The sequence below is a fragment of the Manacus candei genome, unplaced genomic scaffold (assembly GCF_025592945.1).
Source record: "Manacus candei isolate 608988 ecotype Guabito, Panama unplaced genomic scaffold, ASM2559294v1 h1tg000014l, whole genome shotgun sequence".
In the NCBI taxonomy this organism is placed as follows: Eukaryota; Metazoa; Chordata; class Aves; order Passeriformes; family Pipridae; genus Manacus; species Manacus candei.
This window is the reverse complement of record NW_026138062.1, coordinates 4,924,062-4,943,284: the sequence shown is the minus strand read 5'-3', so window position 1 is coordinate 4,943,284 and position 19,223 is coordinate 4,924,062. Positions and strand designations below refer to the sequence as shown.

The 19,223-nt window shown below is 37.1% G+C and overlaps 1 protein-coding gene across 1 annotated transcript in view; it reads left to right on the top strand.

Annotated features, from left to right (window-relative positions):
* Positions 1 to 19,223, top strand: part of GPC6 (glypican 6) — a 755,565-nt gene that overhangs the window by 536,175 nt on the left and 200,167 nt on the right. The window contains exon 4 of the mRNA XM_051779729.1: positions 17,441 to 17,606. Coding sequence (XP_051635689.1) covers positions 17,441 to 17,606 — 166 coding nt within the window. The remainder of the gene's footprint in view (positions 1 to 17,440; positions 17,607 to 19,223) is intronic.

Below are 19,223 nucleotides of genomic sequence, written 5' to 3'. Positions count from 1 at the left end.
AAATGTAGTTAGTTTGCCTGTATGGAACATGGAATATTTTTTCTTTAACTCTTAGTTCATCCTGTGTACAAGTAGACTCCCCATCTGTATCCTCTCTACCAGATAATAATGTCAAAAACAAAAAGAAAATGAGATGCAGTGCACCTTTTGGAACACTCTTGTAGTCCTTCTTTAGTGGCAATAAATCTGTTTTTTTCTTGCTTGATTTTTCTTGAACTTCTGGATAGCCTGACTGCTGTGAAGATGAAAAGACAGGCACTGGTTTATTAACATTATGTCAATGTTACCTGGTTTTGCTTTGTTTAGTTGCTGTGTCTGGTCTATTACAAGAAGATAATGTCAGCTAAGTACCAAGAGTGCTCGAAAATCATCCGTTTCTGTTTGGATGTTTGACTATGAGAAAATGGACAAAGCACATGTAATGCTGATTTGTCAACTCAAACTCTCCCAAAAGCTTTCTCATGTTTTTATATAAATGTTAGATAACACTTTAGAGTAGATTAAGCTTTACTACTCACTATCATGCTTTTATTGAACCTCTAAAACTGAATTTTATAGAACCATTGCCCAGTTAAGTAACGAGGATAAACTTTTCTTTGGTCATACAAAGCCAGGCAATAATCCATATGAATAAAGATTAAGACAGAAATAAGTACACATTTGTAAGGCAGTGACTTTTCTAAAAACGAGACAATATCGTGTGTTTTATATCGATTTCTTGTTGAGCTGTTGCTTCCTCTCGTATCTGAGTGACCTTGAATACAGGACAGCAAACCAAACAATTAGCAAGGAATATAGTAGTACTAATCAGAAGGTTGTATTAAAACACTAAGCTGTGTGGTGCAGTCAAAATGTTGGAGGGAAGGAATGCCATCCAAATGGACCTTGACAGACTTGAGAAGTGGGTCTATGTGAACCTCGTGAAGTTCAATAAGGCCAAGTTAAAGGTCCTGCAGCTGGGTTGGGGTAATCTCAAGCACAAATACAGGCTGGGCGGAGAATGGATCAAGAGAAGCCCTGCTGAGAAGGACTGGGGGTGTTGGTGGATGAGAAGATCAACGTGAGTCAGCAGCGTGCAACCACAGCCCAGAAAACCAATCAAACTGGGCCAAAAGTCTTGGACTGCATCAAAAGAAGCGTGACCAAGAGACTAAGTGAGGCTATTCTCCTCCTCTTCTCCGCTCCTGTGAGACCTCTGGAGTACTTGGAATGCTGCATCCAGCTCTGGGACACCCAACACAGGAACGACATGAACCCGGTCAAGTGAGTCCAGAGAAGAGCCATGAAGATGATCAGAGCTCTGAAGCATCTCCCATATGAGAACAGGCTGAGACAGTTTGGGTTATTCATTCTGGAGAAGAAAAGGCTCCAAGGGAACTTGGGGCAGCCTTCCAGTACGTAAAGGGGGCCTAGAGAAAAGCTTGTGAGCGACTTTTTCCAAGGGCATGTGATAGCACAAGGGGATTGACTTTAAACTGATCACACTTGAGGCAGAACTTCTTTACTGTGAGGATAGTGAGACACTGGAACAGGTTGCCCAGAGAAGTTGTGGATGCCCCATCCCTGTAAGTATTCAAGGTCGGGCTGGATGGGGCTGGTGAGTTACCTGGTCTAGTGGAAGGTGTCCCTGCCCATGGCAGGGGGGTTGGAACTAGACGATCTTTAAGGTTCCCTCCAATCCAAGCCATTGAAAAAAATTCATGAAAGCTAAACATATAACATACTAAACTTCCTTTAATTCCTCATTGAGTTCCTTGCTATGGATTACATCAACAGGTTTTGCACTTCCGTGTTTCACAACACATATATACAAGAACATAAAACAGCAAGCAATACCAAGCCCTTTGATCTCCCTTTCTCTCTATTCTACTGATGCCATCTTCACAGTCTGACTGCTGAGCTTCAGAGACCAATGCTGAGTCTGAAAACTAAGGCACCTTTTCAGTAAAAAGCTCACTATCCCACCGCTTAGTCAAAGACAGAAAACAATCCAATATTCTGCTGAAAGCAACCTGCCCAGGTCTGGCATAAAGGTGGGCTGTAATATGTAGGATGAGGCCCTCCATGGATATCAGCTTGAGAAGGCAGTGTGGGCACAGTGAGCTCCAAAGGCCAGTGTGCTTTTAAGTCTCCAGAAAAGGAAAGAATCTGAAACTGATTCTTTTTACTAAAAGATCCAGTTATTGTATTGAGTTTTTCAGAGAGGGAGGATAATGAGTTTTATGTGCAACTTAATGAAGTATCACCAGAAAAGAAATTATGTAATATGAACTCTTTAGACAAGATTGAAAGAGCACATTTTGTGTTTCCAGAATGGTAAAGATTCATTGCGGCTTCACATTTCCTAAAACACCCTGAGGTGAAAATGATGTTTCCTCGTAAATCCTACTGTATCATCTGCACAGGAAGCTGCTTTATGTTTGCATTCATATGGTTTTAAAGCTGTAAAATAGCACCCACAAAGTTTTCTGAAGCATTTTATTTTTTAGTGAATCTGTAAAGAGTTGTAAGGAGCAGGAAGTCTTTTGTATTTGCAGGAGCAGAAAGTGTGAGCCAGGAAGTACAGTCCAGACAAAATGAGGATGTATTGCAGGTGCTGATCACTGACTTGCAGAAGATCAGAAGGTTCTTTGCACATGAAAAAAAAACAAAAAACAACACATCACCAGCAGGGCCACAAGCTAGAAAATAGTACTGCAACATTTTAGTCATGTTCAGTTTGTTTTCTTTACATGTTGGGGTTTTTTGATGCTTTTTGGATTTATGACTGCAATCAAAATTCAGTATATACTTCCAAGCTTAAAGTAAAAGGAAATTGTTTTTCAGCAGAGGAAAGATAAGTTAGACATGTAACAGTTTCATGTAATGGTTCTATGTGGAAGATATTTTTGGGCAAGTATTGTTATACCTGTTACACCTTTTAAAATGGAAGATCATGTCTTATATATGTGACTTCTGCTGAATATGATTAATCCCAGAAAGCAGCCATTGAAGCCTTTGGACAGGGGAAGAAAAAAAACAATTTCTATTTTAAAGGCAAGGTTATAGTCAAGGTTAATTCAGGATGTCATGAAAGTGTGGCTGTGACAAGATTTAGTGACAATGTAAGGGCAAATTAATGCAAGATCAGTGGCCTGACTATTGATTCTTATCATGGGATCCTGCCGAAATGAAGTCATTATTTAATTACACTTTTACTTACACTATAAATGGTTCCCAGAATAGACTGCACTCGATTTTGATGTCTGCAGCTCCATCTTCACTTTTCTTTCATGCTCATAAATGAGTAGGGAATGGATATAAGCACTCCACAAAATTTTCATTTATTATGCTTCACATGCTTTAATTTCCCCACATGTTTTAATTCTTCTATTCAGAATATTTGGTGATATCAAATTATTCTGAGTACAGAAACCTCTGAAGATTCTGAGACCAAAATTTCTCTAGATTTCATTTAAAAAAATAACAATGAATGGTTTTTCTGATCTTCTTGAGTTGTTTAAAATGCTTTCTTTCACTATCTCTAGAAGTAGACTGTAAAGTTACTGTTCATACTAAAACAAGTAACTTAATTGGAAGCAAGAAGAAGCTAATAAGTACTTCACTGGGACTTGAGATACAACAGCAAGGGTTTTGCCATGTAGAAATCTATATGGGAAAGCTCAAGCATCTACAAAATGACACCAACATTCATTGAACAATCCAAATTGCATTGTTTCCCTATTATAGACTTGATTCTCTTGATTGTGAATCAGATCTGTTTGGCAAATTTGTGACTAAAAAATGTTGTCATTTATTCAGGTTTAATTTGTCTTGTGGACCAAGCCCCACATTTTTGTCAAATTACACAGGTTTGAAGACCCAACAGTTAAGAAAAATAATTGTGTGTTAGAGGTCCTTTCCAACCTAATGATTCTATGAACCTCCACAACATCTTTTTTTGTCTTGTATTCTGTAATTTTATATTATTTTTGAATAAAAGAAAATAAACCCATATAATTTGCAGAACATGAAAAATAATACATGTAATGAAACAAATGTAGCCTCTGAAAGGCAGTATTCTTAGTGAGATAACCAAGTCTTATTTCGCCCTTGGTGTGGACTTTTTTCCTTGAAATGGTATTCTCATTTTAAAACTTTTACTATGAGGGAGAGAGAGAGAGAAAAAGTCAGCTTATTAGATGAGTAAATAATGTAATTGCTTCCCGTAATAACCATCTCTAGTTGTCGCTTACTAATCAGACATTAAAAAAATAAACAAATAAAAAGCAGTGCATAATGGGTTTGCTTGCTTATTTAGTAGCATATGATTAGCCATTAAATGATAATATAGCAAGATCTTTATGTTAAAAACCATAATATTAAAGGAATTTCTTTTCTTTCTTGTGCACCTACCTCCATAAGTAATAGTGTTAAAATTTTCACATCTATTTTCAACTACTGCAGAGGGAATATATACATCTAAATTGGAGCGATAATATGTAAAAGATTTTGTTAATGCTTTTTCTCTGAATGAAGAGATTCCACTTTAGTGAAATTCTTTCTGGTTCAGCTTGTCTTTCAGTGCCCTTGACAACTGTAGGGTGAGAGAGAGGGATGGGGAGAGAAGGAGAGAGAGGCCAATTTCTGTTCTTCAGGATTTCAGTCTTAGTTGTGTGTTAGTCTCTTTTTTTTTATTATTTATTTAGCTTCTTCTAATCATAACAGGTGCCCAGCAGTTATTTTTGTTCCATCTCTAGCAGTAGGAATGTCACTGATCTCACCATTTTTAAGTGTTCATGCAGCCAGTCACAATTGTGGTAGGTAGAACAAGAAATGGGAATATGGGTGTAAAGGGCTGATTATAGTAGGAACCCACTTTCAGGAGTCATCTTGTACAAGGGAATATTTCTGAAGCATTATTTTGTTCTTTGTTATCACAGTGTTATTTGCCAAAGCTGTCTTTGGGTTTTATACACACAGTTGTAGCCAATGGACAGAATAGCAAGATCAACTCTGATGTTTTGGCACATAGCAAAGGGCAGGCCTGGGCCTCTTAATATATTCTAATCATTTTTTTCTAAAAACTGACCTAAGAGCTCCCTTTTTTATTGTCCTTGAAAGCCTAGATGTTCACCTACACAAGGAGAAAACCAACAAATCTGACCATGCTCAGGTCAAAAGGCTTCTGGCAGTGGATTAACAGAGACATGGGAGACACTCAGCAAGACAAGGAAGGATGCTAGAGAAATCAAATGAATGCAATGAGGGAAAGTTTTGCTATGGACTAAAAGGAGACTTCATCACTCTCTACAGCTACCTGAAAGGAGATTGTAGTGAGGTGGGTGTCACAGAATCACACAATCGTAGAATGGATTGGGAAAATATAGAATGGTTTGGGATGGAAGAAACCTTAAAGATCATCTAGTTCTAACCCCCTTGCCATAGGTAGGGATGCTTTCCGCTACACCAGGTTTCTCAAAGCCCCTCCAATCTTTTCTCACAAGTAACTAGGCAAGAGGAAATGGTTTCAAGTTGTTGGTGGGGAGGTTTAGATTGGATCTTTGCAACAGTCTTTTCACTGAAAGAGTTGTCAAACATTGGAACAGGCTGCCCAGGGAAGTGGTGGAATCACTGTCCTTGAAGGTATTTAAAAGACACGTAGATGTCCCACTCTGGGGACATGGTTTAGTGGTGGCCTTGGCAGTGCTGGATCAATGGTTGGATTCAATGATCTCAGCAGTCTTTTAGAACTGTGATCCTATGGCTAGTTGCAACTAGAAACCAATTTTATCCTTGTTAGACTAATTCAGAAATAAAATTTAGCCTTTCAACTGATGTTATTCTGGAAGGCTTGCTAACATTCAGAACTTCTCATTAGAGGTATTGTTTCATAAGCTGTAAAAACGGTTAAACTTTTATTTTAACTTGTTTTTTTTTAATTCCACTTACTTAAGAATAGAACAGTGTCCATCAAATTAAACTTTTGAAAAAAACTTACTTTATTTGATTATTTTTCTGTGGGCTGTTCATGCTATAGGTTTGTGGGACTGTGGATTAAGATGCAGAGTGATGGTGGCAAATTTAGATGGAAAATAAGCAATGACCACAAAAAGGGACTACTTTTATACCATGATTTTTCTCTGTTAATTAGAAAACTGTCTTTTGTTGAGAGAAGCAAACTGGATGTACCCAGTTGAAATGGACCTCAATAATTAATTTTCAGGTCATCTATCAAATGCCATTTTACTGATATGGGCAATCAGCAGGTAATATCAGTTTGCTTCTTGGACCAGAGATACTTGTGCTGCAGTTCAGTTACTGGTGGCTTTAATTGACTGTTATGTTTAAATTATGCTGTGCATGGATTCTGAAAATCAAGTAATCATAAGGAAATTTACTCTTTCTCTTGCTATGGAAACAATCTTTTAAATCCGGGTAGTGGGTGGTATGCCTGAGGACCTTGGGCAGCTTTGAACCTCACTGCACTTGCCCATGTAAATAAAAACTTGAACCTTAGTAGTTGGTACAGTATCTTATTTCATTCACTCCACTGCTCTTTATGAAAGAAACCAGGCATCTTTTACCCTCTACTTTTTAATAGAAATGTTTCAGCAGCTTTATAAGATATAGATCAAGAACTAGTTTGCTACTTAGGACATCAGTTTCTAGAAATACTGCTGGAAACAAGGTACTCTTTACTGAATGGACAAGCACAGTGAAGCTGTACTTTTTTATGACGGTTTGTGCTACTTGGACAAAACTTTTCAGGCTCAAAATCTATTCTAATATCCAACTTTAGATACACAGGAAACTACCAAGTTTATGACATTTCTCATATTCACTGAAAATTTGGCCTGTCTGTCAAAGGTTTCATCATGGCTAGGCATCTCGAATGAAAATTTGGGAAGGACTCTACCCACACTTGCTACAAGCACACTGGTGGCTAAAAAGGCCAATGTGAGATAGACAAGTCCGGTTGCAAAAGGCACAGCAGAAAGATTCCTTAGGTGATATCAACAGGGCACAATTCTTTCTGCATTGTCTTTTCTCCTCGGGAGTGATCCTGCGTGCGTTCTCAAAGGAAGCAGCAGCATTATAGATAGTGTGTCTCCAGACCTCCCAGTTGGAGGCCAGAGTAGACCAATGACACTAATGTTAATTCACGGTGATATTCCTGTTGTCTTCTTTACTCAAAGTGAATAATATTACTGCACTTAGGAAATCTCTCCAAATTTGTGAAATACTTTTGTGTTTTGAACATGACTGAGACTTTCCTTGCTTTTAAAAGGTTTGGAAAGAGGTTGTGGTAGTGTAGCTAACAGTTCATCCATACCGGAGATGGTAATGATGAGACATCTTTCCGCAGGCATTATAAATGGATATCTGGCACTGAGTGCCTTTATGGTTTGAGTATGTTTATCCTTGTGGTTCTGGAAACCAGACCACAAGGTGGATTATATTGCTGTATATAAATTGTATTCCAGCATGTTTTATAAATCAGGTGGCTTAATCAGATAAAGACAAACGGCAGTGGAATAGCTTAAATACAAATTTGCTGCCAGGTAGCCATTATATAGCACTGTATTTTACTTTTACTGGATTTTCTGACTTAGCTAGCAGTAAATTCAGTCATTTTCCACTTAGAGACATGGGTCAAATTGGCATTCAGTCCAATCTGTGTGGTCCTTTCAGGCTCAACATGAATGGGGGTTTTGCCATCCAGCAAGGACTGACATCTTATTTTACAAGCTATAGAACTTCTTTTCATTTCTTAAAGAAGAAATAAGTGTGCTGAGGGAGAAATACAAAAATCCTTTCCCTGGTCTGGCTGCAGATGTATTCAGGACTAGTTCAGTCCACAGCACAATCAAGACAGTTCTATTTATTTTGGAAAGATTGTGACAGTCTATTGGGAAGAGTGATACCAGCAGGGACATGGGCAGTCACAATTACAAGCCTTCCCCAAATGCAATCTGTCTCAGACCTGAGATTTCAGGAGTCCTCCATGAAGAGCATAGCTGCAGTTGGCTGCATCAGCCCCATGGAGTACCTACGCTCAGGAGGGTGTGTGGTGTTGTAGTCACTGATAGCATTGCCAGAAGATCTGTGGAAGCATGACAGATCCAGATTCTATCTAAAAGGAGACTGGAGCACACAGTATGGTTTAATGCACAGATATCACATCCTGACATGCAGTCACAATGTGACCATAGTAGCTGGAAGCACTACACCTTCAGGTTGATGTATGGAGTGGATGGAGGAAGTCATTACTCTTTCCCATGCCTTCCAAATCCATTTAATATAAAACATTTAAGCTGAGGATGTGTCAGGTAATAAAGTGATAAGAAAAGATGATGCACTTGATCTTAGCCAACAACTGGGAAGTGTGCAACTGGGACAGGGGCTTCAGTGCACACTGCAGAGCACTTCCAGCCCACTGAGGATAATATAGAATAAGCACTTTAAAGGCTGTTGACAGATCTAAAAGATGACACATAAAAGAATGATTTCCTCACTTGAGAAAGTGAGAACTCTAAATCAATACAACTACTGTAATTGTAGTTTGTAGTGATAACTGAAATTGCTGGGTTTTAAATTACTAAGGCAAAATGTCTAAGCAAAAGAAAATAATCTTAGGCTATATTCTTTACCTGCTTAATATCTTCTTTTAATTTACACATTTATAGATCTGTTGCCTTAGACTAGTCAGTCTAACACAAAATGCATTTTCTTGCTCAGTTTTGGGTAAAAAAAAAAAGTAATTTGAATAACAGCTTACCTGCTGAGGATTTATGAGGAACAAAATACTAAGAAGAATGTTTTCATATGGTTGTAAACCCTACTCCTATTTTTTACATCAGTGTAAAATTCATGGTAGATTAAATGAAGAGTTAATAGTAAATTTCAAATAGTCTATCTCAAAATAAAAGAAAAAAGAAAATCTGATTACCAGATATATTTTAATAGAATAGGTTTGGTCTGCTTCCTGTAAGTATGAACAAGTGACCAGTTTCAACTCAACAAATTTTGTGTCTTTGGGTGCTTACTCATTTCAAACCAATGCTACAATGTCCTTATTTTCCATTAGAACTATTTTCCTAAAATTACAGTACCTAAAGTATAATTTTATAGTACTAGGTATCATAGAGGCAATTTGCTGCAGTAGTTCACCCTTCTGCTATCAGGGAACAAGACAATGTGTCTAATTTTACTTTATATGTACATGATTTCATGTTTTCTTGTGTTTATGTGGATCTGAGTGTGAAGGAGGAAGAAAGTTTAATCTTTTACACAAGACTAGTTTGTTTTTATATGATCCAGTAAAACATCCCCCAAGAAAATATATACTTGATTCCATATTATGTAGTCATGCAGTGCTAGTACTTTGGACCATGTTTTTCTTTAGTGCACAACTCAGAGACAAAATGCTGAAAAGAAGCCTTGTTCTTACTGTAGAGACATTAATTCTCCTAACTATTCATGTTTTAATCACCTCACTATGTTTGTCTTAGAGTGTCGTGGAAGTAGGACACACTAGTGAAGACCCCTCTGTTGTTTACATTTTGTGTCTATAGGGAAGAAGTTATGAGGAAGGGATTAAAAAGAAAATAAAAGAAAATAAAATAATGCTTAAATTATGAGATGAAGATTTACTTTCAACTATACAGTTGTAAAAGCTGCAAGTGCAATAGTAAGCAGAAATGTGGGCACACATCCCATAAACAGGTCACTCCAGACCATAGTCATCATCCCAAGGTGCACTTGAGTATCTGTTAAATATTTTATATATGGTACTTATATTTACAACTAGCTCTGTGAAAACCTAACAAGAGCATTTGAAAGACCATAAAAGAGGAAATGTTAACATGGAGCTATAAGGATCTCACATGACTTGGGCCCAGTGGGCATTTGTGGATCCTATAAATAGATAGTGAACTATTTATAAAGCATCACTCTTCCTCTGTGCTATGCTGAATATATTACCAAGACATTGTGGTTGGTTATTAGAACCCAGCAATGTATCTGACTAGGTTCTTGCTGGTATACCTCAAAGATCTGACATCCTTCTTCATGTTAGAAGTCAAGAAAATATTAATTATGTTCCCTTTCGATCTCTGTGCTTGCATATGATCCACACAGAATTTGTTTTACTGTCCTGTCTATTGTGCTTCATCTTGTGCTTAATTCACATAATGAAATTAAAAACAAGCATAAGCAAAATACTATATTCTATTGTATCCCAGATAATTAACATCTTGCTTTGTGCTGGGCTGGAGCGTCTTCAGAAAATAGTCAGTCTTTAAAGTAGGCTTTACATTCCTTAATGAAGTCATGACTGTATGTTTGTACCCATATGATCTCTGATACGGTGTGACCAGCCTATTGCTAATAATTAGGTTGAATGTTTTGTTTCAAAACCCATCACTCTTTAGTTGGCCTTTTGGTTTTCATGGAGAAGGACCAAGAATACGAGCGACTTGAGAAATCATATTTTGTTTCTATGGATATTCCTTAGCCTTTTTTTCAAATAGCCCAGAACTAATAATGGAATTTTACCATTTGAATTTACTTGGAAAATGTTCAATATAGGAATATGATGAGGCTTACCAAGTAGGCAAAGCCATCAAACTTGAAGTTACCAGCTTCATTATCCCTACAATTTTTTTTCTCTCTCTAGTAGAATACCCTCCTTTTAGTACTACTGAGTTCCTACCCTTTTGTCACCGCTGATAGGCAGCCCAGATAATTTATCAGTTATGTGGGAAAACAGGTGTAAGGAGTCTATATATCCTTACTTGCTGTGTCTAGGAGATTGCCATTGCCAACTAATTCAGATAGTGATCACCTTACTAAACACTGACCACCTTAAAAGTGTCTTTTGCATCGTGACTTCATCCATGTTTTTTAGAGCAGGAAGGAGATGAAAGAAGATGGGTCAATCTGTTGTCACTTGTCACCTCAAATTATTGCATAACTTATCATCAGCCAAGACTGCCAGTATTATGTATGCATTTATTTCTTTCTCATCAGTGTGTTCTTGCTGACACTGCTCAAATAAGACATTCCACAGTCCCCTGCACCACTCTGCTTCATGCCCTTTTTCAGTCAATGAAACAATTCACACATCTGTAGACCGTGAACGAGAGGTACTTGTGAGTGATCAGAACACTTTTGCTGCTTCTCTCTCTCTCTCTCTCCCCCCCCTCTGAGAGACCTGTTTTTCTTCTCAGGTGCTTTTTTTGGTTGGCACTGAGAATCATAGGTAGGCAATCAGCAAGACTCGTCTCAGGTATATAGTCTGCATTTCAGACTTCTTGGGTGTTACAAGTAGGACAGAATTTAACCGTTCTTCACGTCATTTTCTTGTCCAGTTACTGCTGCACAAAATGTCTAAATGCTCGATTTGATCATTATCTCCTGCTGTGGCAGTTCTCTTTTTCTCAGAGCTTTTCCTTCTGCCTATCAGGGGGTTTGATTTCCAGATTATGAAGGACCTCCCTTTCTATTTCTGATTTGTACCTGGGCAATACTTAACCTACTTCTCTACAACATTTTTTTCCCCTCACAGAGAGCACAAAGCCACTATTTTTTTGACTATGCAGAGCACAGTTTGGCATTTTTTCCCCCCACCTTTCTTTTCTAATGCCTGTTTTAACTTGACTGTTCTACAAGGCCACTGCATATCATGGTTCATTAAGATCCTCCTACTTTTCTATTGCACAAACCAGGGGATTTTTCTTGCCTAAATTTAAGGATACACATGAAGATATTTGCACATGGATTAGTGATTACAGCAACACAAGAGAGAGTAATAAGCAGCTATTTTCAAGAGAGAGTAATAAGCAGCTATTTTAGATGCTTGTGCTTCTGTTGAAGTGAATCTATTTTGTAAGGGAGCCTGAGTCAGTTTTTGATATCTCTGTATACTCAAACAAATCACACTAAAGACGACTTCTAAAATGCTGGTCTTTATGAATTTTCTTTTTGCTCCCCAAAGTATTTGAAGTAGCCAGTTTCAGGGGATTTTTGGTCCCTGTTGCTTACAGTCACATCCTGTGTTCAGCCCTATAATTTGTGCTAAATTACACATGCTTTCCTCTTACACTAAGCCACTCTTATCTGGTGGAGGCCATAGATGTTTCTACACAAGACTGGAAAAAATCAGCACGCTCCCTTTTTAGTGAGATGCAGTCTGGGAAGAAAGAAGAGTAACTACTTCTTATTAAGAGAGTGTCTTAAAGCCTATGTTCCAGAAGAGATTTGAAAGCCTAACAGCTTTGAGATTCCTTCCTTGTTTCTGTGTAATAGAAGACTTCTCATCTTCTGGGAGTGGATGGAAGAAATTATTTCAGAGATTTTTCACCTTTGTGTTGCCCTTGAAATTATAGGAAAGTAACAGATGGAATTTGTACCTCAAATTCTGTTTAATGTGGGATTACTCTAAAAACAGATGAGAATGATAAATATTTTTCCACAAAATTTGCAGGGCAGATTTTTCAGCTCAGTATTACCTCATGGGATGTAAATCCCCATATCCTGGAGTATTTTCTCAGCTTGCAGTATTTTAAGTCAAAGAAATTTTTGTTTCCACCCAGTTTGTTTGAATTTATCTATGTCTCTGACAGGTGAAGTGGGATGTAAGAACATTTTAATATTTATATCTGAGTGCTCAAATATTCTATTTTGTAAAAAAAATAAGATTTCTTTAGAGGATCATTCAGAAATTAATCAAGAGATCAAAAATATAGCCTTACACAAAATATCTTGTGACTGCTGCTTTTCAAGTGGTTTTCTAAATTTATATTTTCTTTATTGAAATTGTTTCATAAGTAATTTTCCCAGTTTCCCAAAAATAGGAGAAGCTATTCTTTTCCTCTGTAAATAGAGCTTTAGTCTCACTCAAGTAAACATCTGAATGTTTTGTCCTTGTGGTTTTTTGCTCTTGACTTCTGTAGGGAAATTATGAAATTCCACAATTCATCTCTCCAACAGTTATTTATTGTTTGATGTAGAGGCCTGTGCTTAGAGACGTTCAGTCATTATTTTCGTATAGCCAGTTTCAAAATTGCATGTCATGATAACTTAGGCAAATTATAGATGAGACTGATACTTCTAGGAAGTGTTGAAAAATCTGATCCTTAACTTTTAGGGTTTTATCTATTTAAATTCCTTTAAAAATTTCTTGTAATGCTTTTGGTTTTTCACCTGTAAAATGGAGGAGCAATATTATTCCACCTTCAAGAACTGCACACCTACTGGAACACAGCAGACATGATGAAATAAGTATGAAAAATGCCTCAAATTTTAACAGGTGTTAGAAAGAAAGGTAATTCCCATATTTCTCATGATTTCAAAGTCATGGATACTGGAAAAGGACATCTCAGTTGGACAAGAACAATGGCTAAAAGTTCCTCTTCTCTCTTAATGTTGCATAGCTTGTATCAGATAGTAAATGTGCTATTTCTTCTCTTACATTATAAAACTTCTCTAGGGTTCAACGATATTGCCTTAAGTTTTTTCTAATACTTTAATGAACATGTTGAACTATACATTATATGTTTTCTATGAAAATATTTTCTTGGATATGAAAATATCAAAATGAAAATATTAAAATGACATTCTTGAGATATACTATCCCAGAATTGTGGGAATCTTGCAGCTATTTAAGTGGCTGTAGTTTTTAATTTTGATATAATTCAAGCACAAAGTCAAAGGCACTAGTACAAAGCTGTACTACTCAAACCAGGTCTTCTAGCTTTCAATCATCTGGGATGCTATGAATTGTTAGAGAGAGCTATTTTTATCTTTAGAAGGTTAGTAATTGACTAGGCTTTTGGTTGAAAGAAGCAAATATTCTCAAATTGACCCTCTACAACATAAATTACCAACTGAGTATGGCTGATGCAGTACTTCCATTTTTATATCAGATAGTGCTATAAAAGCAGTGAACTAAGGACTTAGCATATAATGAGTACTTCAATAGAGCATCAAAAATCTTATTAATATTTCTATGTAGTTCTAATTGGATACAAACAGAAATAATTTCAGTTGAAATCTGCTGAAAAGAACTTCCTTGATACCTTGACTATTAAATGAAATCATCAGAAACACAGTGTTCATGAAAACAGCAAAAATATGGACAAGAAGAAAAATTAATCCCTTGGATCCAACAGTGAACAAATCTTCCTTGAAGAGAAGAATGAGCTAAAGGAGCAAAAGCATCATTACTAGCTAAGCTTTACCTGCTTTTCTCAGTATTAAAAACAAACAACAACAAAAATCAATAGGGAGTAATTGTAATATCTTGAGAAGATAATGTAAAAGCTATATGGCAAAAAGTAGCGAGTGACTGGGCTGAAGTTAATTAAAGATGAAATGAAAGAAATGAAAGAAAAAAGGACCTGTAGCTTTTAGTAATCTTGTGTAGCCCATAAAGTGTGTTTCAAGATATATCTCAGTTGGATTTGGTCACATCACTGTTATGATGGGTGATCAGAAACAATGTTTTTGTTTCCTCAGTTCTAGCACGTTAAATGCAATAATCAGCAATTCTTAATTAAAAGTCTTTCTTCTTCCTTCTCTTCTGAAATCACAAGCATGAACCTCTAATCTTTATGTCCCATTTGATTTTAATTAGAATATTTTATAGAACTGCTAGAATTAAACTAGGAGGAGGGTGTTTGGACAGTAAGCCCTAGAATTGTACCATGAAGTTATCCACAGATATTTTAACTTTTTGTTAGAAGAATGTGGGGAGACTTCTTGGAGTTAGTCAGGACATTCTGATGTGTGCAAGTTAAAACTTTGACCTGGCCACATACATAAGCATTTTATTACATGAGGATGGTAAAGGGACTTAAGGGGAAGCCATCTGAGGAGCGGCTGAGGTTGCTTGGTTTGTTCAGCCTGGAAAACAGGAGACTGAGGGGAGACCTCATTGCAGTTTACAGCTTCCTCATGAGGGAAGAGGAGGGGCAGATACAGATCTCTTCACTGTTTTGACCAGTGACAGGATCTGAGGAAATGGCATGAAACATAGTCAGGGGAGGTTTAGGTTGGAGGAAAAAGTTTTTCACCCAGAAGGTGGCTAGGCTCTGGAACAGGCTCCTAAGGGAAGTGGTCACAGCACCAAGCCTGACAGAATTCAAGAACCATTTGGACAACGCTCTCAGACATATTGGAACTCAACTTCTGCTTACTTCCTGCTTTGGTGCTTGTCTTTTTTTAAAAATTGACGTGTTCTAGGTTTGGAGATACAAAACAGTGGGATAAATGACTCTAAAAAGTAGTTCTGATCAGTGGAAATAATAAAGTTCAGTTCTTCTTTAATTTAGATTTTCTGCAGTTTAATAAGATGAAAGTTCCCCCTAGTGCTTCTTCTAACCTGTGAGTCATTCATAGCATCATTCTTCCACATAGATTCTCTGATATCTGTGAGGAACTGACCTCATCTTTCACCCTTTTCCCCAATAAAGGCAATAATAGAGTCTCTCTCCTCTTCTTCACTCAGCTGTCTATTTCAAAAAAACATATTAGATCTTAATGTACTGACATCTGAAGTGCTCAGTCAAATTTGACTGGAACTGGCTGACAGTTCAAAAGCTATTGGAAAAGGATGGATAAATATGCCTTCACACACACCAACACTGTTATGCTAGTAAAGTGCATTTCCTGAGGAAACTAAGGCAAAAATCCTTTCTGAGCATACTCAGAAGCCTGTGCTGTATCTCATAACAGAAGCTTTTTCAGGTAAAAATGTCCTGTGTAAAGACTATGTTCTGCATAGTTCTCTGAAAATCAATGATTTAACATCAAAAAGGAAGAAACAAATTCCAGAGGAAAAGAAGTGCAATTTTAGTACAATCCTGATAATATGAACCACATCAGTAAGTTTAGCCTGTACCACTAGTGCAAAGTCTGATTCATGCTTTCAGCACAAGCTACCATGATTACAGAAAAACAGCTTAATCCCTTCAAATTCATGTGAGAAGTGTTGCATTTATTCATAAATCTACACAATGAGTGAAAGGAGTGCCATTGCTTTGGAATCTCCTGTCCAGGAATTTTGAAATTACTGAGGAATCTGTAGCCCTTTGTCATTGCTCTAGATTGTCACTCCAGCAGGAGAAACTTGTGCTCCTCTGCACCATGACAAGATGCTATTGTGAGTAGTACCTAACATGCACTTTTAATCCAAGTTAGAAACTCTGGCCTGAAAATGTACATTGTACTAGTACATATAACTTTAAAAGTCTGAGATGGAACATTTAAATATGAAAGAGAGCAACAAAATAATATCTACCTGAGGAACTTCACATGTAGTCAAATGTGACCAATTTGTTGATTTAAATTTAGATATGGAGGATTCAGTGGATGTCTTCCAGAAGATGATTAATCCTACCCTTCAAGAGAAGGATAAAAAAACACACAAAAAGGACCTATTTCTCTCCATTGAACATGAAAGGCACATTGTTGAAAAGATGCCCAGCATTTTGATGACTAAAAAAGATGAGATAAAGGATCATTACAAATAATGAAGTCTTACTCAAAAACCTTTCCCCAGCCTCCATATTCCCTCTCCAGGAAGTCCATACCATTCTAGTGCAAAGTGTAACACCTATTGCTAAAAGTTTATATCTACACACTACTTCCTTCTGTCAACCATGTCCAGTGTTAACAAATTAGACTGAAAATCCTAAATTCATTGGGTGTCTTTCCATTGTCTCTGTTGTCTCTTTACAGTTCACCATGTGTCGTGCTGATATGTAAATGGAAATGCATTAGACTGTTGTCTATAATACTTTTTGTCACTTGAGATGTTAGAAGCATAAAAAACCAAACCAAACCAAATCAAACCAAACCAAACTAAACCAAAACAAGAAAATACCAAACCCTGCCTGATATCTTTATGAAATTTTCGGAGAAGACTGAAGGGTATTTTCATCTGAAAACAGCATGATATCCCTTTGTCATGGTGTAGTTCTGAATAATTTTATGAAATTTGTCAAGATTATCCTGGATTTACCGTGCTTTGATAAGGAGGAGATTTTAATCCAATGATAGTGTGACTGACAGTTCTAGCTTACATAGGAAGAGTGAGAAGTCTCCTCAGGATCCTCCACATTAGGATCAGTCAGTTACTGTCCAGCTGATTCCCTGGGTGTTTTTCCTTCACTTTTCAGTAGATTTTGAGGGGGAGGGCTGGAGAGACAAACACTGCCATCAGTAGGGGAGTGTTGATTTTTGCATTCCTGAAAGTCACTGCTGTGCTAAATGAAGATAATTGGCAGGAATCAATTAGTCTCATAAGAGGGTGTTATTAAGAGTTGAGCTCTTTTCACAAATTGCCCCTTCTGCACTTATTGCTTGAGAGACATATCTCAGCGATCCAGAACTTCACAAACAGGAGATTGATTTCCTCCTTTTTCTTTTTCTTTCCCCACCTTAAACTCTGCAGGTCAGTCCCACCCCAGGGTGCATCCGGGCGTTAATGAAGATGTTGTACTGCCCTTACTGCAGAGGACTTCCCACTGTGAAACCTTGCAACAACTATTGCCTCAATGTAATGAAGGGCTGCCTAGCAAATCAGGCTGATTTGGATACTGAGTGGAATCTGTTCATAGGTAAGAAGAGTTTAAATATTAGTGGAAGGAAATGCTGGTAATAGCAAATATTTGCTGAGTTCTGTGAGGTTAGGAGACACTGATGATCAATATTTGGAATGAAGCAACTGCAGATGCACCTCACTTTCTAACTGACCTTCCTGGCTTGCATTAAGAAATAACTGTTTGCCCTGCCCTGAGCCAGTCATGTCTAGTATTTCATATTTCAAAAGGAATGGTGTGGTGTTGCGGCTTCGGAGCTGAATTATTACATGCTATGTGAAATGTCAAGAAAGATTTGGTTGAGGATTTGATAACAATCTTAACATGGCAGAAATAGTATATATTACAACTGAAAACTAGGCTCTTGCAAGCTGAGAAGATAATAACATTGTGTAACATCCAGTCAACATAAATCACAAGAGATGCTGTTCTTAATTCTGGCAGTATATAGGCAAAAAACTTTAAAAGTTACATACATGAGAAATTATTAATTCCTTATTCTTGCTTAAAATATGTCAGTCTCCCTTTCAGTGTACTGAATAGAAAGTACCAAACACAATCAAATGTTAGAATGGAGCATAGAGTATGTATTTAAGGAAAACTGCTACTACAGTTTTATTCACCTAATTCTTCACTCAAGTAAATTAAGAAGAAAATTAGAATGAAATTTCCCTTAAACAGCCATTCGGTTATCCTGTAGCCAAAAAAAAAAAAACCACCACCACAAAAAAAAAAATTCTCCCAGAAGAGTAATATATAATAAGAAATAAGAGTTTTAGGTTGCTTTTTGTGATAGGATGACAGGATGGGATGAGGAATTAGATAAGGCTAATGATAATATAGAAAGAACAGAAACAGCTACTTACACCAGTAACCAATTAGCATCATAGTTTAGACTGGATTTCAGGAAAATTAATACAGCTGGAAAAAAATGAGATAAAACTTTCTTTATTGTGGCTGAAGAAAGGAAATGTTATTTTCTACTTTGGAAAGATAAAACACAAGCAATCTCGTCCTGCTGAATTTCAAACCCCACTGACCAATGTGACTTTGAAAATTTGATTCTGACTCATTCATGGATTTTTGCTTTACTCAGCAGGGCGAGATGTATAGGGAGAAGAAAACAGGATGAAAAATGAATCAGAGTATGAAATGTGAAAATGAGCATTGAGTGTGCTATAAAAATAGCATGCAAACAACAATATAAAACAAATGATGCATGTACACATGCCTTCTCAGTACCTAGTACTAGTTAAAGGAGTTGACATCAGAAACCACGCTGTGTGGAGGGATACCCATCCGATTACTGGTGTGAAAAGGAGAGTCCGATCATCATCAGCAAGCTGAGTGACATCTGATGGGAAAACAATGCTAACCTATTAGAGACATTGCATAAGCTACTTTTCCTTTGTCATTAAAGAATAAGCAAGAGCTGAAATGTCACTAATTCCAATCAAAGAAAATAATCTAGGCTTTTAGAAAAAACAAACCAAACATTTGAGTGACACAGTTTTTATTAAGGCATGCACCTGTTTAAATCAAAAGCTGGAAGGTAAGGTTTCAGGTCTTAAGAGAACATTTCATTTTTTGGTGCTTTAAATTCAGTACGAGTGCTGGGCAGGGTGGCGTATGTGT